Genomic DNA, 22,700 nt, shown 5'->3' with positions numbered 1-22,700 from the left:
GGCCCTCCGCCCCTCCCCAGTCCTGTCCCTGACCCTCTTCCATTGACCCATCCCCAGCACCCCTCAGTCAGCAAACTGGGCAAGGTCAGATTAGATGGTCTTAGGCCAGCAGGGGAATATCAATCAACGTATCAGAAAAAAGCCACCGCATGGACATATACGCACTACCAAGTGTAAAATAGGTAGCTAGTGGGAAGCAGCCGCATAGCACAGGGAGATCAGCTCGGTGCTTTGTGACCACCTAGAGGGGTGGGAGAGGGAGGGTGAGAGGGAGACGCAAGAGGGAGGAGATATGGGGATGTATGTTTATGTATAGCGGATTCACTTTGTTATACAGCAGAAACTAACACACCATTGTAAAGCAATTATACTCCAATAAAGATGTTAAAAAAAAGAAAAGAAAAAAGCCACTCAGGGTCTTAGATCAACTTCTATTCTTTGAGTTCAATAAAGAGGGGTCTGTGTCTTTTTTAGCTGTGGGGGACAAAAGGAGAAGTCAACAGACACCTGCAGGTTATTCCTGATGACCAGTCTGCTCTGGCCTTCTTATCTTCTCTTGGCTGGCCACTCCCTCCCCTGGCTCTCCCAGCCTCCCTGCACCTAGCCAGCCTCCCAGCCAGGATTCTAGAGATGGAGGCTGCCTGATGGTCACAGGAATAGTGGAATGAATTGGTTTGCAAAAGAAGTAGGTGGGGATAGAAAGGAGGGCCCAGGAACTGATTGGACAAACTTCCCACAGCCCCCCAGAGCGCTATGAGCAGAAACCACTTCATGGTGGGGACTGTGGGAAGTGAGAATCAGGAGGCTTGCCCTGAGTGGAGGCTGCCGGGCAGGTGCCTTTGGGTGGTGGTCAGCCTGTGCTTCGGTCAAGTTGGCCTGGCAGCCTCTGAGGCCACCGCAGCACATGTGGTGAAGAACAACTGTTTCTCGTGGTTCTTCTCCCTTATTGATTGGTTTATTGATTGGTTTATTGATTGTTGATTTATTGATTCCGTTCTGTTCAATCCAACTCAGTGGACATTTTCTGAATACTTACTGGGTGCCAGGTGCTAGGACCACAGAGAGGTGTTAGTCACTGCCCAGCTCATAGTGAATGAACACAAATGTCCAGATCCCAGGGCTCCCCCAGAAGCAGGCCAATGGCTGGCTCTCCCCGCTGTCAAAAATCCCATTTTTAACAGACAGCGTGCTTTCAGCTGCCACTGGCTTCCTTGGACATAAAGCAGATAGAAGCCCCAGGATCTGTTTTGGTGGGAAGAGAAATAAAGGAAGAGGCAAAGCAGGCAGGGAAGGGGGTTGGTGAAGGAATAAGAAAGGAGGGAAGAGGGGAGGCAGGCCTGGGAAGGAAAAGGAACGTTGCTCGATGCTCCCATCTGGTGGTGGCCTTGGGAGCCGCAGGGACCTGGAGAGAGGCTCGAGGCGTGGCCTGGGAGGGCTGGTTTGGGTGTGCAGCAGCTTGTTGGAGACTTCTGTTTCTGCACTTCCTGGGCAGGTCTGCCACCACACCACTAGATAAAGTGTTGGGGAACCCACCGTCCGCTCTTCCTCTACCCCCATGCCCTCCTCAGCCTTTCCTTCTGGCCATTCCCCTCCATAGCTGAGGAAGGTCTCTGTGGGGCATTTTTGTTTCTTCCTCAAATGTAGGGGGAAAGATACCAATTAAAAGCTCCTAGTCTCAACAGCCCTTCTTGTGTGGTTCATTTGGGCTAATGTGTGGGTGGGACGGGGGGTAGGTAGTGTCATTCCTTTGGTGACCTGGTGGTTGGGGGGGAACTGGGGGGTGGGGGGGTTAGTCTGGCCACCTGGATCCTGTTTAGGTGATAACGGGACACTGCTAACATTTGGTGCACTTTGCAGCTCTACGACTCCTTACTGTGGCGCCCACCCCACCTCTGTACATTAGGCACAGGAGAGCTGAGGCCAGAGAGGCCAGGTAACTCACCCAGGAACACGGGCAGGAAGGCACAGGGTGTAGGCCCAGGTGTTCTGCCTCGTATCTCAGTCCCCCGCCCCGTCACAGCAGCACGGTGGGCCAGGGCAGACTCCAGACCCCAACGCTGATGGTCGGTTCAGGGGCACGACGGCGGAAGAGACGGCAGTGGGCAGGGGGCCATGCTCTCCTGCTGTGACTCCCTAGGGGGCCTCTGGGTGAGGCTTGGTCCCAAAGCCCTGGGTGCTCAGAGCCCATGGCTGGGTTCCCAGGCTGAGGCACAGCATCTTTGGTGCCAGGGGCTCCTGGCTGCTCCCCTCCCCAGAGATGTGTTCAGGAGCTTTCAGCCAGGGCGTGCTCCCAGCTTGTCTGTCCCCTAGGCTGGGAGCCAGCTAAGCCCGAGGGACACCTGACCCCTGTCCACTTCCCTGGTCTTCCCGGGCCATAGCCCCAAGGAGGAATCCGGGCCCAGGCCAACCCAGCCCGGGTCAATCCCTCCTTAGAGATAATTCTCTGCAATAAGGAGGGGCCAGGATGGAGAAGACAAGCTCCTCCCTGAGAGAGAAGAGAGGCCAGAGGAGCGGGAGCTTCTCAAGTCACCACTGGGAAAGTGCTGAGCACAGAACTTAAACAAGAAGGTGTGGTTGAAGCAGTGGTTGAGAGTCCGCCTGCCGATGCAGGGGACACGGGTTCGTGCCCCGGTCCGGGAAGATCCCACGTGCCACGGAGCAGCTGGGCCCGTGAGCCATGGCCGCTGAGCCTGCGCGTCCGGAGCCTGTGCTCCGCAGCGGGAGAGACCACGGCAGCGAGAGGCCCGCGTACCGCAAATAAAACCCAAGAAGGTGTGAGCACCAGCTGCAGGCCCTGCCCCTTTCAGGTCCAGGAACCAGGAAGTGACTCCTTGCCTTCCCTCAGAGTGGGGACACACTGTTGCACCTGCTTCTAGGCTGAGGTGCCAATAAATAGCACATCACCTTAGAGCCCGAGGGGGCAAGTGTCCACATGCCAGCGCCCGTCACCTCCCCTCTTCCCTCCACTTGCACAGATGTGGGGCTGAGCCCTGTGACTACCTGGTGGAGGTGTGAGGCTCAGGGGATCTGATCTCAGGCACTGCCCACACACAGCTGCAGACTTGGGGTCCCTGTCACACGCCATCCCCAGCTTGGCAGGGTGGGAAGGCCCAGCCTGTGGAGTCAGACCCACCTAGCGTTGAATTTGGGCTCTGACACATATCCGCCATCTCTCTGAGCCTCAGTTTCCTCATCTGTAAGACAGCACTTCATGGAGACTTGGGGTGTTCGACCCTATTCACTGTGTCACACTGAAAAGCCTGGGAAACAGACCCTGGCACAGATGGCTGCCCCTGGGCCCCCTCTGTGCCCTCAGCAGCTCCCTGGCTGACAGCAGCCCCCCAGGACTGCTCTCCTCCCCTCACCCTTCCATCCAGACCTCAGCTGTCACAGGCTCAGTGACCACGCAGCTTCAAAGGTTGTATTCTGCTGCTCAGAATACATCCCAAACTGACCACCCCACCTAGGTTGATTTGGGATTTGGAAAATATGGGTACTTGGAGAAAGGGTGATATAGTATCCATGATCGTGGTGGACCTGCCACATGGCATTTATTTTCTGTCCTTGAAACCAAGTCTGTGTCTCTCGCTGTCACCCTTAATTAGTAACTGACTTCTGGGAGGTACTGAGTACAGGCTGAACTGAATTCCCAGGGCCTGGTTGCCAGGTGACCTAGGGAGGCCAGCCTACCCAGTCAGGGAGATTTGGCCCCAGGATATGGGGGATTGAGCCCTCCTGAATTCAGGTCGAGGTCAGACTCCCCTGCTTGCATCTGTTGGTCCCTCTCTCCACCCTCCTCCTCCTCTAGCCCATCTCTCCGTTTGCCTTCAGAGGCTTGTTCTGGTACCGGCTGTCTCCAGACCAGCTCTGAGGCCTCCGCTTGGAGGAGGACAAGACAGGGGCAGGACAGCTTGGCTTTTTCCACCCTCTGAGTCCCCCAGCCCCTCCAGCCTCCGAGGACACACTGCTCCCTAGTCTGATGTCACCCCTCAACAGTGGGGCCAGAGAGCAGGGACCGGGGGCGGAAGCTGATGAGTGAAGGGGGTGAATAAGTGCAGCCACGTGGCGGTTTCCTCGGACTGAGCACTGCGCCCCGCGTCCCACCATCCTGCTGTAACATCCACGTTGAGTGGGCGCTTACTGCAGGGCAGGTACTGGAGGTCATCTCTTGTCATCTCCGTCCGCCTGTGGGAGACAGAATGCTATTTTGTAGGTGGGAAACCTGAGGCTGGAGGAGACGAGAAGCTTGTCCAAGATCACCCGGCCTCTAAGTGGCACAGCCAAGATCTGAACCTAAGCAGGGTGACTCCTACGCTCTTAACGCTCATGCTATGCTATTTCTCCCAGCATGTCACACACACACACACACACACACACACACACACACACACACACGGCTCTGGGCTGGGCAGTGTGCAATCCCATCAGGACCCCAAAGAGCCTGTCTTCCGTCAGCCACATGCACACCACCCCACGCTTATGCGGTTACGTGTCACATGGTATTTCTATCACACACGTGAGCAGTCCTGGCCTAGATTCCTGAGCCCGCTCATGCTTCAAGACTCAGCTCCTTGGGGAGCCTCCGCTGTGCCCAGGCTGCACACTCTTCTCCAAGTCTCCATCTCCCTCTGCACTTGCACTGATCCCCGGCCAGAGTCACTGCTTAGGGCTCTGGGAGGCCTGTGGGCCCAGCTTGCAGAGATCCAGAGGGATTCGCTGGATGAACAAATGGTCCCGGGACCAAGGGTCACGCGGTGCACTGGAGCCCACAGCGCTGTGAAGGGCTCCTTCGGGGTCTTCCTTCCTTTTGCCCCACTTCCTGATACTCTCTCCTTCTCCTTCCACCTCCCCAAGGAGTCTGAAGTCTCCCTCCTGCTCTGGGAGTGTGTGATTAATACAGGCAGGATGGAGGGCAGGGTTCCTGGGTCCTATTCTTGGCTGTGGCCTCATTCTGGAATGTGCCCTGAGGTTGAGTGACACTCAAGCTGTCAGGAGGAAGGAAGCCTAACCCTCTAGCTAGCACTGCCCTGAGGGCGCGGGTAGGGCAGGCAGGTGGGCAGTCCCCCACCCTCTCCTGCCCGCCTCTCTGGCTCCTATTTCGGGGTTGGGTTGGAGTCTCTGTGTCCCACCCCAACTTACCCCAGGACATGAAGCTCTGACATCCAGGTATCCAGCAGCACCCTGGACACCCAGACAAGGGGAGAATAGGCTGCATCGCCAATGCTTCCTGGACTGGACCCTCCCAGAGGTAGGGCCTCTTCCCAGCGTGTCTGTTGTGGTGACGTGAGGTACTTGGGTGTGTATCTTGTCCTTTTCAGGTCTTCAGGATACGGCTAGAGACCTGGCAGGATGAAGATATACCCATTCTGATCATTTGTTTTCTGTCTTGGTGTGAGGGACACACCCAGTTCTGGCAGAGGATGGTGACAGTTTTGTCTCCTTTCTGTGTGAACAGCCAGGAAGTAGAGTCAGGGCCTGGGGAAGTGGTGAGGAACCCCAGCAGGGTAGGAACACAGCGCCAGAAGAGGACGGATGGGCACTTGAGGGTGAACAACTCTTTTTTTTTTTTTTTAAGCTTCCAGGTTCTGCTAATGCTGCTCTTCTGGGACCACATTTTTTTTTTTTTTTTTGGCTGCACCGTGGGGCTTGTGGGATCTCAGCTCCCTGACCAGGGATCAAAGCCAGGCTCCTGGCAGTGAAAGCGCTGAGTCCTAACCACTGGACTGCCAGGGAATTCCCGAGTGCGAACAACTCTGATCAGGCACTTTACAAATGTTGTCCAGTTTAATCCTCACAACCTTCTCTCAGCTACATCTTTTACTATTTCACCGTTTGCTAGACCCCACCCTAGGCAACAGGAGGGCCTTGTTCACAGCACAAGGCGTGACCATAGAGGGTTTCGACAGATACTTGTGGAATGAATGAGTGACTGAACGAAGCAAGCCCTACAGCCCTTATGGAGGAAGAGACGACCTCAGAGGTATTATTGTCCCTGTTTTACAGATGCTGAATCTGAATCTAAATGCTTAAAGGAAACTTGCCCAAGGTCATAAGGCTAATAAGTGGAAGAGCCAGGATTCAAACCTAGGTCTGTCTGACTGTAGTGCCCTTAATTCTTTCCAGGGCAACATATATATTTTAACCATTTCAGCTGAAGGCTGAGGGCCCCAAATGGCCGTTCCCCTCCTGAACATCCATAACCACCTTTTCTAACTGGTCCCTGACCTCCAGGAGTGCCAAGGCTGTACAGAAAGTCACAAAGCTGCACCCTCCAATAGTTAGTATTGAATTCATGTAAGTAAATGCATAGGAAATAAAATGTTTAAATTCAGTTCCTCAGCCCCCCTAGCTATAACCAGGTGTCACATTTCATGTAGCTTGGTGGCTACCATATTGAACAGCACAGACATAGACTATTTCCATCATCAGAGAAAATTCTGTTGGATAGCCCTGTTACAAAGGATTAAACCGTTCATTCTTGTTTTCTCCGGCAGAGATCTTGTGTAGGGCTGCGGGCCCTGACTCTACGCTCCTGCCCTGCCGAGGACTCCAGGGATTCCTGTTCCTGGTTTTGGTCTCATGGATCCTACTGCCACAAGGGCTTTTGGACTTGCCGTACTGTCTCTAGGCTCTAGTCTCAGCCTCAGAAAAATCCCCTCATCTTTTCTCCCAGAAGGCTTCTGTTAAGCCGTCTTGCAAATCCAGTTCTTGATGGCCTTTCTCAATATCCCAGATTTCCTAAAGAGGTACACAAACGAGTACATACACACCAAGACCCAACAGTTGTGGCACTCAGGGGAAGAGGAGTTTACCAAACCTTTAGCTAAATATGACAGAGCGGGGCTGCTGATGGGAGGTAGACAGTAGGGGCTACAGGCCAAATCCCCTCATGGCATGGCACAGTGCCCACGACAACTGTGAAAGTGCTCTCACTAGTGGGCCAGGTGCCCCACAGCTCTTCAGAGACGTCTGTGGAAGTGCTGAATAAAGGGCTAAGAATTAATTTGTTTGTTAGGGCCATTGCTGTTAGAACTGAATTGCATAAGACTTTAAAAAGAGGCACCAGAGGTTTTAGGCCTTAGGGCCCCCACATTTCCCTGGTATACAGGGTGAGTGGCCGTGAGGAAAGGCCAGAGTCATGGCAGAGCATGGGCTCTTGAGTCAAACTACCTGGGCTCCAATACTGGCTCTGTGACTTTGGGTAAGTTAACCTCTCGTGCCTCAGTATCTTCATCTGTAAAACGGAATAATAATGGTTTCCATAGTGCTTCTCCAGTAGTAGTCAGCCCTGGGCCTGATTGCTCCAGCTGGTTGGAAATAATTGCTGTTGCATGTTCCCACCTGTGGCTAGAAAGAACCAGGAGATGAGAACAGGCCCCTCTCCCCAAAGCGGCCCTTGGACAGCAAAGTAAGAACAGATGCAGTCTCCTTTGCTGACAAAGGAAGAGTCCAGGATAAGGGTAGCCAGGGAGGAGAGAAGCGAGAGGAAGGGAAAGAGAGACACACACTCTGGGTTGGGTGGTTGGAAGCAAGCAGAGACAAGTGTGGTAATGAGGTAGAGGTGGGGAACCTCTGAGACCTCCACGGAGGCCCTAAGAGCATTTCCCCACCATTCCCGGCTTTAATACCTCCAAGTGTAGAGCTGAGTTCTTTTTTTTTAATTTTTATTTTATTTTATTTTTATTTTTGGCTGCGTTGGGTCTTCGTTGCTGCATGCGGGCTTTCTCTAGTTGCGGTGAGTGGGCACTGCTCTTCGTTGCAGTGCGCGGGCTTCTCATTGCGGTGGCTTCTCTTGTTGCGGAGCACAGGCTCTAGGTGCACAGGCTTCCGTAGTTGTGGCACACGGGCTCAGTAAGTAGTTGTGGCGTGAGGGCTCTGTAGTTGTGGCTCGTGGGCTCTAGAGCGCAGGCTCAGTAGTTGTGGCCCACGGGCTTAGTTGCTCCGCGGCATGTGGGATCTTCCTAGACCAGGGCTCAAACCCATTCCCCCTGCGTTGGCAACTGCGCCACCAGGGAAGTCCCTGGAGCTGAGTTCTTACCCTTTATTTCAAGCACCACTCCCCATCTCAATGCACCAAAAAGGGCAACAGAATAAAAGGGGAAACAGCCTCAGAGTTTTGGTGTGACCAGTAACTCAGACTCAAGTAATCCTCTCAGTCATCACAACCAACAATTTCACCCTGTGACCCTTATAAGAGGAAAAGCTGGTGTTCACGGATGAGCGGAATGCAGCTTCAGTGAGACTTACACGGATGGCAACCCATCCCCACCTCAGGCCTCATGGAAGATACCCACTCTTTACCACCTAGATGCCCTGATGGCAGGGTTAATAATTTCCATCACTAATAGCCTGCAACACCTAATATGTGCTCAACATACACTATCTCATTAAATATTTACACACCTGTGGTGTGTATATCATTCACCTCCATTTAATATTCTCTCCGTTTCAGAGATGATGAAACTGAGGCTCAGAGAGATTGAATAACTCGCCCAAGGCCCCTGGCCAAGCAGGAATCCAAGCTTAGGTTGGTCTATGTGACTCCAAAGCCCATGTATTTCACCACATGTATAAGATATTCCACCACAGATTCAAGAATAGTGAAGTACAGTTTTCTCATTTGCTTCCTCCTTTCTCCCTGCTAATCCACCAGCAAGTTTCACTTCGTAGGATTCTTATGAAAAGGCATGTTTAAGGCCAGCTGACCTCCCCTAAATATGCTGATCACATGCCCTTAAGGCTAAGCCACAGGCCGAGAGACAGAAAGAGATGGGGATGCAAGCCCCTCTCACAGAAGAGTAGAGAGAATTCAGGTAATTCCCTGTGGGGAAGAGGATTACGCTCAATGCTTCAGATCCCTTACACGGTTCTCACACTAAACGTGACAAGTAGGCTTTCTCAGATAAGAAATCTGAGGCTGAATAAGTTTAACGGGGCACAGCTATAGGAGGGTGAGTTTGGGATTCAATTCGAAGTCTGACCCCAAGGCCCATACTCTTTTCCTGTCGAGTTACCAGGAGTAATTTCATTTGGAGGCTTAATGAAACCCCTATGCTCCTATAGAACATTCTTGCTTAGTTCTTAGCAGTTACTAAGGAGTCTGGAGGCAAACTTGTGGGGGCCTAGACCTCTATCCCTCCTGGTGAAGTTGGGGTGAGACAGGGATCAGACGCTGATGTTTTCTGTTCCAATGCAAGATCCACGTTTCATAAAGCACAGTGATGCTCTCTGAACAGTCCCAGGTCACGGGAAGGGGCTTGGCCAGCGTGGGGCAGTATTTTCAGTAGATGACAGTGCTCAGCCGCCAGGGAAACTTGGGGGAGACTCCAGAAAAGCATTGCTCAGGGAAAGTGACCCAGGGGAAAAGTTATTTGTGGCTGTCAATTTCTTGCTTAGATATTACAAAGCTTCCCTGCCAAAGTCCTTTTTTTGATTTATGCTCAGACTGGAAGATATTATAAGCATCGAAAAAGCCAAACTGGAAAGCCGAACAGCTGAGCTCTGAAAAGATAGTAGCCTTGGCCAGAGCTGGGGGTGTCTGAATTTGTGCAGTGAACACACAGATTCCACCGACACCAACTTCTGGAAGGGCACTATCTGCTGTGAACCCTGATAATTACAAAAACAGAGGTTTTGTCTCTAAAGGTAGGAAAACAAATGAGATGACCCCTAGAGGGAGCTTCTAGCCTGAGGAGGTTTTTAAGATACGCATTTAAACTGAAACTAGGATAGGAACTGGAGCCGCCCGCCCTGTACTTCCCCTCCCTCACTACCACTACTTCTTCCCTGACCTCCCCATCCCGCCCCTGGGTCTCATGAATAAAGAAATTCTAAACCACCTCTCTTTCACAATATTTCTGTTCAAAGCTTGGAACAATGAAACAAAATTACAATGTCCAAAGTCAAAGGCAGCTTTTCCTGGGAGTGATGGGCTGGCAGCAGGGCCAGATTTCCTCTGCTTTTTTGTTTTCCTAAGAGTTAGCACAAAGTCTCCCACTGTGGACACGTCAGATGAAGAAAAAGAACCAAGACCAAGTTTGTCCTCCACTGCAGCTGGGAATTTGAGAGCGCCCATGCTTCCCCAGGCGACCCATTCTTCATAACTTGATTACTCCTCTCCAGTTTAGAACCCCTCGGATAGACATGATCTCTCCCTTTCTCCGTTCATACCTCCATATTCTCCTGTGTATGATTATTTCTCTGTGTGTGTTCATTTGCTAGAGTGTAAGCCATTGGAAAGGTCCTAAAAGTTTATATATGTCATCGCCAGCTCCTAACCTAGTTAGATGGTCAATAAACGTGTTAAGGGGGTGAACACAGGGGCTGTTGTAAATGCTACCTCACTTTGTTTGATACAGTTTAGGGACTTGAATGGAATCTGACCCTCGAGTCAACCTGACCCTTTTGCTATCTATCTATCATAAGGACTAGTAAAGCCCAGGACCAAAGACTTCAGGTGCGTGAAGTGTCTTGAGTTACTTCTCAGAGAATCTGAGCACCCAGACAGCAGTAGGATGTGGGTACATAAAACTAGCCCATGACCTGCAAACTCTTATAACCCACTCCCCATTGTGTTTCTGCAGCATATTTCCCTTTCCTAACTGTGTCGGGCAAAGGCTGATATTAACACAATTTTGGGGTTGCTGAGCCAACGACCACTTACAGGACCAGGCTAGGTGTGTGGGGAGGGAAGGGGCACAAAGTGCAGTTTATACATACTGTCTCCTATTTGATCAAGTGTGGTTCTTTCATAAAGCCTTCCTACGGAGGTCAAAGGAGCAGGGTAATGGTTAAGGATCGTGGACTTTGGAAACAGAATCCCACAGTTCAAATCCTGACTCTACTGGGGGTAACTATGTCACAAACTCTACTTCCCTCTGTAAATGAGGGAAATAGCATAGCCTTCAGAGGCTTCTTATGAAATTTAAGTGAGCTAAAATGTACAAATGCTTAGAGCAGTATTTTGCACACAGTACATACTATGAAATGTTGACGATTATTATTGAGCTTCCGAGGTTGGTTATTGCCTCTGGACTCCACAAGACCTTTGATAATATTAAAATCATCGTCATTCAGATAGATAGCATGTAAGGTACTGGTGTAGCTGCCTACCCACTGTCAAAGCCTGGAAGAAAACTCGTAATCATCAGGAAAGTGTGGTGTGCCTGGACTAGGAAACTTGTCCTGGGTCTCCAAACTTCTGCAAAGCGTCCATCAGGGGAAACAATCTCCAGGATGAGTCCCACGGCTCACACACAGGCTCCCTCCTTTACCCTTCTCTCACCTTTCCCACACGTGAAGGAGGGGCAGATAGAGGAGACATACCCTAATCTCCTCTCTACCTGCTGCCAGACTCTTCTCCTCTGGTAGAGGCTCTTGGGGAGATAAGGTCTTACCTTTGTCTCTCTATTCCTTTTATACAGAACCCGAAAAGTTCTTTGAACTTTTGTGGCTCGGATAATGAACAAGAGTATCCTTCCAAAAAACGTTTCTTCCTAAATTACAAAAAAAAAAAAAAAAAAAAAGCTTCCTGCCTTTCTTCCAATCTATTTTCCAACCTATTGTAAGATTCAAAAAGCTGAAATTTCTCCAGGCAAAACCCTTTATAGCCTTGTGAAAACCGGGTTGTTCTCAAAGTCTCTAGTTAAAGGGCCTCTGGTGACACCTTAGTTTCTAGAAAGGCTGCCCAGGGATTGCAGCTATCTTAAGCATTGGATTGAAATGGTTTAGGGATCCCCGTCATGTTTCCTGAAAATAGAAAGGAGTTAGCAGAAAGTAAGTCACAAAGACTCTATAGAGCTTTAAAATGAATTGGGGCTTCCCTGGCAGTCCTGTGGTTAAGACTCCACGCTTCTGCGGCAGGGGGTGCGGGATCGATCCCTGGTTCAGCGGTGTGGCCAAAAAAAAAAAAAAAAATGAATGGCAGGTAGTTTACAAAACAAGGTGTGTTCTTTTTTTTTAAAAAAAGAGTTCTGAGGTCAGTAGGCAGATCTGGATTATCAGTGAACAGATATGATCATTACAAAACAAATCAAAATCCCACCTTCATCCTTACTAGAAATGAATCCATGGATGGTGGAAGTGTGGCCAGGAAAAGCCATCTGAAAGGAGTACCTGCATTTAGTTCAAAACAGAAAAAGGAACTGTGCCTAGAACTACTGAACCCGTGTCACAGGGCATCTGGACTCTGAACTAAAAGACAGTTGTAGAGTCCTATGATTCCACTTCTGAAACCACACTCATAGAAGGAGTATCCAGTGTTCACGGCTATCAGCATCCAGAAGTCATCAGTTTATACCCATCTGCTTGAAACCCAGCTAGGTGGATACCATGTCCATGCTTGTCCTATTTCTTTCTAGCCTAAAGGAAGTACAAAATTGTTTTGAATTAGAATGTAGTTTGGGGAAATATCACAACCTAGCTTTCACGCTCCAGAAGAGGCTATGGTGCCATATTCTCCCAGCTCTCTCAACAGCACTAAGGAAGGAAGAGAAAAGGAGACTCAAGAGCTGTCAAAGGGCGTGTGGAGAACCAGTTTTTAAAAATAGCCGCAACCTGATGGTTGGGAAAGAAGTTTATGTTTGACTTTCACATTTAGTACAAAAAAAAACCATAAAAGCAATGTCTAGCTTATTTTGTAAATGTGGTTTTTCCATAATTATTTTTGAAAGACTTGAGTGTATAGACAGAAGGGATGCGACCCACAGTATACGCCAAGGTTTGTCTAAAAATATTTTACACCTGTTCTCTGCTCTGCATGCTGGTCATATTTTATCAGTGAAGTAAAGTGCTCAGAATGCCAGAGGAGGAATGTGTTTTTCCTTCCAAGTCCTCAATGTTTTTTTCCCTCCTGTAAAGCAAACCTCCTTTTCTACCTGCACTAAAATAAAGCTAGCACCATTATCCACATGACACATCTACCGCCAGAGCCACATTTCAACTCCTATTCCTGAGCAGTACTGTTTAGGAACAATCATTTCAATACTTTTCACAGCAGTGTGGACACTTTAGCAAACATTTTTGGCTGCTCCCAAAAGGAACGCCAACTTGTATACTGGGTTTAAATCAACTTGCTGATTGTATAAAAAAGAATGCTGAAACACTGGTTTCCCTATCAGCGACTCAAAACTAGAAAACAAACTCAGTGGTATTTATTACTGAAACATGAATAGAATAGCTTTTAGGATATTACTGTAAAATTTTTATTTAATTCTCTGGTGATGCAAATAATAGACTGGACAACAAAATGTTGACTATAATAAAGACAGTTATGGTCTTCATTTACTTTTTTGATTTCAAAGGGCAACACAACAAATATGGACCTCGTGGCTTCTAGATACTGTAAGCCCCTACGAACACATTACAATTCTTCATAGCAAGGTGACTGCTTCCTCAAAACTCTGTGAGGAAGTGTACTGATATCACCGTACTTACTTTGCAGATGAAGAAACTGAGCCATCTGAGTCAAATTACTTAATACGCTTAAGGAAGGAATTAGACCCATAATTTCCAATAGCCTCCAGACACGAGCTGCTTCCCAGTGTTTTTTCTAAGGTTTGCCTAATTGTAAGATGATCTCAAAACTCCACTTACAGACTACATGTATGAAGCACGTCTTCGAAAATAGAAATCTTAAAACTCAAATATTGAGAAATGGTTAGTAGAGGTTTACTATTCACAAGTCAAATACCATTACTGACAAGACTTTTACCCTAATCTAAACCTCCAAAAGCCCATCTAGTGGTTCAGCAATATTTGGTCCAATCAAATTCTAACTAACCCAAAATCAAAATAGTAGGCACTTAGTATAACAAGATTTAATCCATATAGAAACTACAGAAATTCTTCTGAGTTTTTTTTTTAATTAATTGATTAATTTTTTATTTATTTTATTTTTGGCTGTGTTGGGTCTTCGTTGCTGTGCGGGCTTTCTCTAGTTGCGGTGAGCGGGGGCTACTCTTCAGTGAGGTGCACGGGCTTCTCATTGCGGTGGCTTCTCTTGTTGCAGAGCACGGGCTCTAGGCGCGCAGGCTTCAGTAGCTGTGGCTTGTGGGCTCTAGAGCGCAGGCTCAATAGTTGTGGCGCGGGCTTCCCTGGTGGCGCAGTGGTTGAGTCCGCCTGCCGATGCAGGGGACACGGGTTCGTGCCCCGACGGGAGAGGCCACAACAGTGAGAGGCCTGCGTACCGCAAAAAAAAAAAAAAAAAAAAAAGTTGCGGCGCACGGGCTTAGTTGCTCCGCGGCATGTGGGATCTTTCTGGACCAGGGATCGAACCCGTGTCCCCCGGCACTGGCAGGCGGATCCTTAACCACTGCGCCACCAGGGAAGTCCCTTCTGAGCTATTTTTAAACTGAGTTTTGTTTATTGTGCAGTTTAAACATGTTCAAAACTAATAGCAACAATAAAGGGAATATAAGTTCATTCATAATAGCATATGCTTCTAAAATGTGACCACTTCTTATTTTAAACCAAAATATATTGATCTTTTTTAAGAAAGTCTTTCAGAATCAGTTTGAAATAAGAGGTCATTTGGTTTCCTTAAGGTTTAAAAATAAAAGCAAAAAGACCAGTTATCACAACATCTATACATATAGAAATCATGAATTACAAAGGTGTGCCTTAAGATAGTTTTTCAAAATAACTTAAATCATAGGTACTGGAAACACATTGTTGAAGACTGTTTTGATAGTTTACTTGGCCTTTCCTTATATCTTTTATCAACAGCACAGGTAAGGGATGTGTGTGAAAATAGCTCCAGGAGGTCGATGTTTACAGTTTTACTTAGAAGTAATAGGGCCACTGAATCTACAGCTCTTGCCCAACCTGAAGGAATCATCCAGTGGTTCCAAAATAAAAGAAGTAATCAACACAACTGAATTAAGAAAATCAACAAAATTAGAGCATTGATATAACTTAATGATTTCTAAAAACATTTCCAGATAGCCTGTGATTATAGTTTATGGCCACTGGAAATACAAAGCATCTCTCTCAAAACATCATGACTGGAGAATGGCTAAGAGCCTCCCACTAGACCCTTCTCATTAACGCTCTTGTAGAGAGATTCTACAAGTCATGTGGCTAATACATCAAAAATGGTCTTATTCCCCTGACTTCAAATTAGAGGAGCAACCAGTTGGAGGGAACAAAGCATAGAGCTTAAGACCAAGAACTCTGGAACCAGACTCTCTGAGTTTGAATCCCAACTCTACCACTTACTGGCCATGAAATATTAAGCCGTGTCTCAGCTCTCCTTCTGTAAACTGGGTTAGAACTGTGCATGGCAGATAGTAAATGATATATAACTATTTAACTGAATGATTTAAAACACTAAAAAAGTACAAGTGTTGTACTAATTTTCCAATTGCATGCACACAGATATTGGTCCTAGGTCCTTTATTCCCTCGGTCCGCCAGGGAATTCCCGGTCCTAGGTCCTTTAAACATGAAGATATATTCCTGTGGGAGCTCCCTGGTGGTCTAGTGGTTAGGATTTGGAAGCTGTGGCCCAGGTTCAGTCCCTGGTCGGGGAACGGAGATCCCACAAGCCGTGTGGCACAGTAAAAAATATATATATAATAAAAAAATAAAACAATAAAACATAATTAAGAAAAAAACCCAACGATATCTTCCTAATATAACAAAAAAACTGAAAAACTCTGATCTAGAGTGACCTCCTAGGCCAATGGATTAAGCATCCGCTGACTGACGCACTATGATGGGTTTTATTAAAGCAATGGCGATTTTACATCTTTGTCTTCTGATAAGGTTTTCCCCTCTTACCTGATCTTGTACTAGAGTACTGTTATCCTGCTTCTGACAAATGCATGTATTCTAGGCAAGCAAGGAAATATATTTGATGTGCCATGCTTATGCTATTTTCTGTTTGTGTAGGAAGGTCTCCAACCAGCATTTTACTTCATTAGTTTAAGTTATGTGCAAGAAGAGGTACAGTTGACCCTTGAACAATATGGGCTTGAACTGTGTGGGTCCACTTATATGTGGATTTTTTTCAGTAGCAAATACTATAATACTACACGATCTGTGGTTGGTGGACTCCTCAAGGCAGAACCGCAGGTATGGAGGGCTGACTATAAGTTACACATGGATTTCCGGCCGAGTGGAGGGTGGGTGCCCCTCCTAACCCCCGTGCTGTTCAAGGCTCAACTGTACTTTATCTTCTCTGTATGTTACACTGACTTATTTTAAGATAACTTAAGTCCTGAAGATTTGTTAGATTAAACCTCTCAATTAAAATGTGGGTACATACGAGAATGATATTAACACCAATACACATTAGAAAAACACTTTAAATTCAGGGCAACTTTAGTTTCACCTTCAAAAACTAAGAAGTTTATCACAGTAAACAGTGTTATCTTTAAGGAGGCATTTTGACTGAAGGTCTACATTTGCCATCTAATATAGGTTAAAGTTATTCAAAGGAGATTTAACAATACACCTGATTTTAGAAGATGGGAAACAAAGGGACACCAGGATAGGGCCATTCAGAGGCTGCCACAGTATCTATAGGTATAGAAGACAAAAAAATGGAAAAACACCTTTAAGACAACTAACTCATCAAAATTGTAAACTAAAAGTCTCCACACAGAGGTCAAAAGTGTGATGGCAGTGGTGGAATAAAGACTTGGGACTAAGATGTAAACTTTTCTAAGGTTTTCTAAGGGGTGCTAGGAGACCAATCAAGATAAAATTGAGTTAACTTTTTCAGCACCAAGCCAACATATGTACCAACATTTAATTTCCCTAAGATTTTTTTTGCCAGTACACATATCCCCAAGATCTGACATGCATACTTACATTAAGCTCAATTATTTAAAATCTGGATATATGTATTAGTGTTCCAGATTGTTACAAATTCTATTGTGTATCTATTGGCCAGTTGCCTTTTGATTTTTAGAAAGTTAACTTGAGCCTTTCTTCATTTATAAAAAGGCAGTTTTCTTCCAGTTAAGCCTATGATAACTTCACCCAAAAGTTTCTAGTAGAAACTAGTGCTTAAAACCATTACTCTGTTCTTACAGCTATTCAAACTTCGTGATCACAAAAGCACACAGTTGATAGCATAGGCAGACCAGTCCCTGCCGGTTCCAGTCACTACCCCAGTACTTCCTCATAACCTCATGCTGTCCACTAAAGGACAAAGGCCTCACCATGGAGCCGACAGAACAGCTTAGCTCTGTTATTTCCAGCTTGTTTCCTTAAAACTTTTTATTGCTCTAAACCGAGAGGGTAACAGACAAAAAGCTTTTGTAGACTGGTGTCCAAAAAACTCATTTGAGACCAAATTTATTTCACAAGTAACCCAGGCAGTGCTGGTTTCTTACTAAAAAAGCAGAGAAGGTTGTTTTTCCAATTCAAGACAATTTTCTCCCCAATACGATGTCAACACTGTATCAATGGACATATAAACAGTGAAATGACTCATTATTTTAGTTTAAAGATAGTCTCACCTTTCCAACTCATCACTTACAAAAAAAACCAACTCCATCCTTAACGAGCCACCACAATTTGACAGATTATGACTAATCTTTGATGTCCCAAACCAGCAGGTTGGCTATCTGCTTGCAAAACATAACCAACCCCAAAACTGTGTGTCAACTTTTTTGTTAGGAAAATGCACACAAATACTAATATAAATACCTGTCCAATCTTGAATAGATTTTAATCATCATTCTCCAGCTACCTACAATGACTAAACTCAGTGTTAAGGATTAGTAAAAACAGACCTAAATCTTCTTTTTAAATAGTTAGGTCAGCTGCTTCGTCAAGCAAGTTTTCTAAGCTATTCATCTCCCATGCAGAAATAGAAAACTGATCCAATGGTTTCTTTCTCCATATACATTTCAAATAAATCCTCTCAGTTTACATGAGTGAATTTCATTTTATCACCTGACTCTGTCTTAGATGTCAGCATGACACATTTTAATAGGGTTGACTTGCCTCAGCATACCACCCCTATAGTGGGGAGACAAGATGTGGATGAGCAGAGTTAGTTGCTAAACACAATAAAGCTGTCCCAGGCAGGCTTTAGGACAACTTTTCAGGTGGCAAACCACTGCCTGGGCACTGGTGGAGCAACAGCTTTCCATTATTCCTTTGTGATGCAATGAGTCAGGTCTTTCTGCCTTTTCAGCACGTACAACATCATAATTCCAGCATTAGATCTTCGGCAAAGGCTTAAAAACAAAGACCACGATAAACATTTTTAATTTTAAAGAATTTTAATACAAACTTAATATAAACTATTTCAGTCCCTCTTAACATGTAAGACACTGACTCAAAATACTTTTATACCGTTTTTTTCAAGTATTGCACAATATAGGTACAAAATTAATATTTACGATTACATTTTCTTCCATAATATATAGCAAAAATCTTTAAACCTTTAACAGAAAATACATTTTTTTGAAAAAGCAAATATTCGTACGTTTTAATTCCACCACTAAAGGAATATCCTGTACACAATTTAGAATAGTTGATGTCTTTAAGATGGTATTTTACAATTTCAGTAAAAAAAATACAACATGAAGCTGCTGCTATCACAGATCACTGTAGTAAAAAGATATAAATGCAATACCATGTCGTAGAAACAATATATATATCCTCTGATATTTTACAAACTTTGTACTAAATTAAATTATACAATTAGAAAAGACCAATAAACCCACTTATTAGTGCCAATTTTTTATAAAAAAAAAAAATCAGCCATGTCCTTGCTATATCTTAAATACTGTAAGAGGCCATATCTGAGAGTATACTTTAAAATATACAGTCAGTATAAAATAACTTTGTGCTTGGTTGGCAATGAAAAATGATGCATGTTTTATTTTTGTAACCAAGCTTGAATGTATCCTTACTATAAGCTTAAAAAAAAAAAATCTCAAGGAGGTTTTATATAAAAAAAAAAAATCCCCCTTGGGTCCGAGCATTTCAACTCGTACAATACATCTTTTCTTTTTTTAGTTAGCCATCACAGGCTGGAATTGCTGGTTAGAATACTGCATGTTATTCAAGCTAAAATTCAAGCCATCTACAAAAGACTTCTCATTGAGGCCTCCATAGGCCGCAAACACATCAAAGGCATTACTGTACTGGAGAGGGCTGAGGTTAAGGGGGCTGTCACCTGGGAACATTCCATTGGTACTACTACCTTGACCCTGCATATTAGGAAAAATAAATTCCTTGGCGTTCGGAGAAAGAGCGGAGGTTTTCTGCTGTTGCTGCTGCTGGGGTGGTGGTGACGGCGGTGGCTGGGATGGCTGTAGCTGTTGCCGTGGCTTCTGCTGGCTACCCAGGCCAAGCCCATACAGAGAGTGCACTGAGGAAGAGATGGCTTTCTGCTTCAAGAGGTCATTCACATTCAAGCCGAGGTTGATAGGAGAAGTACGTGCAACCTTGTTGCTTCGGCCACTGTTCTTCATTTTGGTGGAGCCGAACTTGGTGGCAGCAAAAGTGGCAGTGGTGAAGGTTAAAGGCTGAGTGGACCGGGGCATGAAGGTAGGGCTTACAGCAGCAGAGTGACCAAAGGGAGGAGATGGAGAGCTGGACACTGATGAGGCTGCGTCACTTATGGGCATAAAAACCTGGGCCTCTGGGTTAAAGCTGTTTTTGATCTCCTTATCCAACTCACATCCATTTTCATTATTATCATCCACATAAAGCACCTTCACTGGTCCCTTTTCACCAATTTGGTAGGAAACCTCAAATGGGTCGATCCAAACACTAAGATCCTGCGGCAGATTGCCACGAACATCATCAATGTCCAAACCACTCTCTTTGGATGCTTGTTCAATCACTGGGTCCACTTTCTCCCCTACGTGTATACATCTAAACCCTGATCCTTTGTATGGCTTTTCAGGATACCAGTGCCCTTCATATTTCTTCTTAAGAAGTCTTTCAAGCTCTTCACCAAAAATGTTGACGCGTCTCCTGGGAAGCTTATTGTACAGATATGAAATAATAAAATTTAGTGCTACTTGGATTTCAAGCTGCATAGCTGCTATGCCACAAAATTAGGTTTGTATTTCAACTCCCCCGCCCAAGACACACAAAAAAGTGTTCAGTTTGTGGCAGAGAAACAAATTTTCATTCAAAGTGCTGGTATTAGTAGATATCCTTCACCTTGAGTGGTCTTGTTCCTTAAAGCAAACAAAACAAAAGGAGACATGTCCACATAAGATAAATGTTAAGTCCCACAACCTTTTTTTAACCCCAAAGTAATTTCACTTTTGAAAAAGTCTAATAGGCTAGAAAGTCTGAAAAATATAATCAGCACAAAATATAGGAACTTACAATCGAAAATTATTTATTGAAGATCCAAATCTCAAAGGAAAACAGGATTTTCAGTTAAAACAACATAAAAAAAAACCCCTATTATTTACTTTCTGTTTCTGAATAGAGTTCTAAGAGGAAAAACATTCCCAGAATATACAGCATATTTCTTCTTTTTCTTCCTGCAGTTCTCAAAAGAATATTTATTGGAAACTAAACTCGGCATACCTATCTATATACATACACACATATAATATATCCATATATATATGCTGTTTTAGAAGTTGGTCATACTCCTGTTCATCAACTTAGAAGTGAATTCTGTATTTCAGTTCATTTTGGATATATACTGCTTAAATCTGCTTCATCATTAAACATTTCAAACTTTGAGAAGTTAGGAAAATTATTTTAATTTCCAAAGTACATGATAGTAAAGTTAAAAGAACTAAATACAAAATGAATTGCCATCCTAGTGAACAACAATTATGAACCAAATTATCCTACACAGTTGCTGTTTTCAATATACTAAGGGCACATAATGTAATACTCGAGCTTCTCTATGCTTTTCTTTTCAATGTGTATTTTTCTAAATCTGAAAATACCTCTTGGGTATCAAGTATAACAAAAGAAACAATTAATTTCAAACTTTATTGATTATTCTGTTTAAAGGGCAGGGTTTCTGAGTTTTATTCTGATTTTCAAAGCCACCTCCCTCCCTCATGGTAAGAGAACAGCCGGAGACGCATGTACGATAAGGTCGACCTTTAAACGTTTGCTGGATCAGCACTGGGTGGGGATAAGAAAAGACCAAGGGCAAACAAGATATCTGCAGATCTATTTGTACACTGAGGTTGATTTAAAAGGACATTAAAAAAATCAAGTTGGTATTAATCTATCTGTCTCATTTTCCATATTCCTGGTGACAAAGGGAAAAGAATCCCCGGCTTCCCCCAAACTACACTTTCCAAGCCGAAAGCCCGAGTGCTAGCAAAGGCAGCTGATTAAGCCAAAATGCTTGAAGGTGCAGTCGAGCGAAATTCAGATTCGGCGGAAGGTAGTTTCAAAGCAACGCCTTAAAGACAGCAGCGTGAAGAATTACATAAACAGCCAGTTGGGTCTCATTAGATTTCTGCTCACAGCCCTCGGAGCCTAAGCAAGTCTCCTCCCCCAAGGAGGAGGAGGAGGAGGAAGGCCACGAGAAATGGAAAAGCAACCACTCGGGGCCCGGGGGCCGGACACCGGGCGGGTCGCGGCGCCGGCCGCACCGGGTCAGCCGTTCCCCTCCCCCCGCCGTAACCCGACCTGCCTCTCCCTGCACCCCCCGCGCCCCGAGGCTCCTGGGACCCAGCCAGAGCCCGGGGAGCACTGGATCCCCGGCACCATTTTCGGGCCCGGCGGCCACCGGCCCCGCGGACCCCAGCGTTCCCCTCGAGCTAGCCGCTGCTCCCGGGCGCCCCAATCCCCAATTCCCGTCAGCTCGCCCCCGGCCGCCCTTCCCCGGTCAGCCGGCCCAGCTGAGCCCGACGCGCCGACCGGCCCCCGGGCGCGCCGGGGCCCCTCGGAGCCGCTTCAGGCCGGGTGTCGGGAGCGGCTCCCCTCCGCGCCCGGGCCTTGACGCCTCCGTCCCGAGCCCCGAAGGCCCGGGGCTCTACGCCGCTGCAGCCCCTCCTCCTCCTGACCCCGCCCGCCGCCCCTCGATACTTACAGGCTGCTAACACCACAGACCCGGCCGCTGGGCGGACAAGGGGCGGCAGGGCGGGGGCACGGGAGGGTAGGCGGCTGCGAGCTGGCCGGGCCGAGGGCACGCCGACGCCGCCGGGCGGAGGTTGCGGAGGACGAGGGCCTCAGGAGCTCGCCCCTTCTGGCTCGGAGTGGCGAGGACGGGGTCAGGCGAGCGCGCTCACTTCTCCACACAGCCCGGTGCCCGGCCCAGCATCCCCGTAGAACGCGCACTTCGCGCCGGGCCAGAGCTTCGCTCCTTCTGCCGAGGCGCGCGCCCCGCCTCTCGTTTTATATTCTCCTCCCCGCCCCCATTCCCTCCCGTAGGGATGCGCGCGCCCGCCCCGCGTCACGCAGCTCCGGGCGGTGTCACCATTCCCCGCCCTCCCACCCTGCAACGGAGACCCTGGCCGACTGGCTCCGCCCCTGCCCTGCCCCCGGACGCCATTGGCCAGGTCCCGCCGGCCCATGTCCTGACGGGCGGCGGAGGGCCGGGTGGACAAGGCCACACCTCTCGGGCTGCAGGGTGGCCAATGAGCCGATGACCTGGAGTCACTGTGGGCGGGATTAAGAGAAGGTTTGGAAAGGGATTGGGGGAGAGACGTGCCAGTGAGGGCGACAGAAGTGGGTTGGGACGGCTGACTCAGTCTAGGCAGAGAGCGCCGGGGAGAAGGGGGGAGGGGAGTGAAGCTG

General features: G+C 47.0%; 1 protein-coding gene across 1 annotated transcript; it reads right to left on the bottom strand.

Annotated features, from left to right (window-relative positions):
• Positions 1 to 18,219: 18,219 nt before the first annotated feature.
• TOB1 (transducer of ERBB2, 1) lies at positions 18,220 to 22,285 on the bottom strand. The gene is made up of 2 exons (XM_082604650.1): positions 21,994 to 22,285; positions 18,220 to 20,155 (listed from the first exon to the last, which is right to left on the bottom strand). The coding sequence occupies exon 2, from the start codon at positions 20,009 to 20,011 to the stop codon at positions 18,977 to 18,979; it is 1,035 nt and encodes a 344-aa protein (XP_082460776.1). The 5' UTR covers positions 20,012 to 20,155; positions 21,994 to 22,285; the 3' UTR covers positions 18,220 to 18,976.
• Positions 22,286 to 22,700: the final 415 nt, after the last annotated feature.

Source organism: Mesoplodon mirus (assembly GCF_964341445.2).
Source record: "Mesoplodon mirus genome assembly, chromosome: 18".
In the NCBI taxonomy this organism is placed as follows: Eukaryota; Metazoa; Chordata; class Mammalia; order Artiodactyla; family Ziphiidae; genus Mesoplodon; species Mesoplodon mirus.
Note: the sequence above shows the minus strand (reverse complement) of the source record. Positions and strands in the feature narration are given on the sequence as shown.

Coding starts and splice junctions, on each gene's coding strand:
- TOB1 (XM_082604650.1), bottom strand. CDS start 20,011: ATGCAGCTTGAAATCCAAGTAGCACTAAATTTTATTATTTCATATCTG.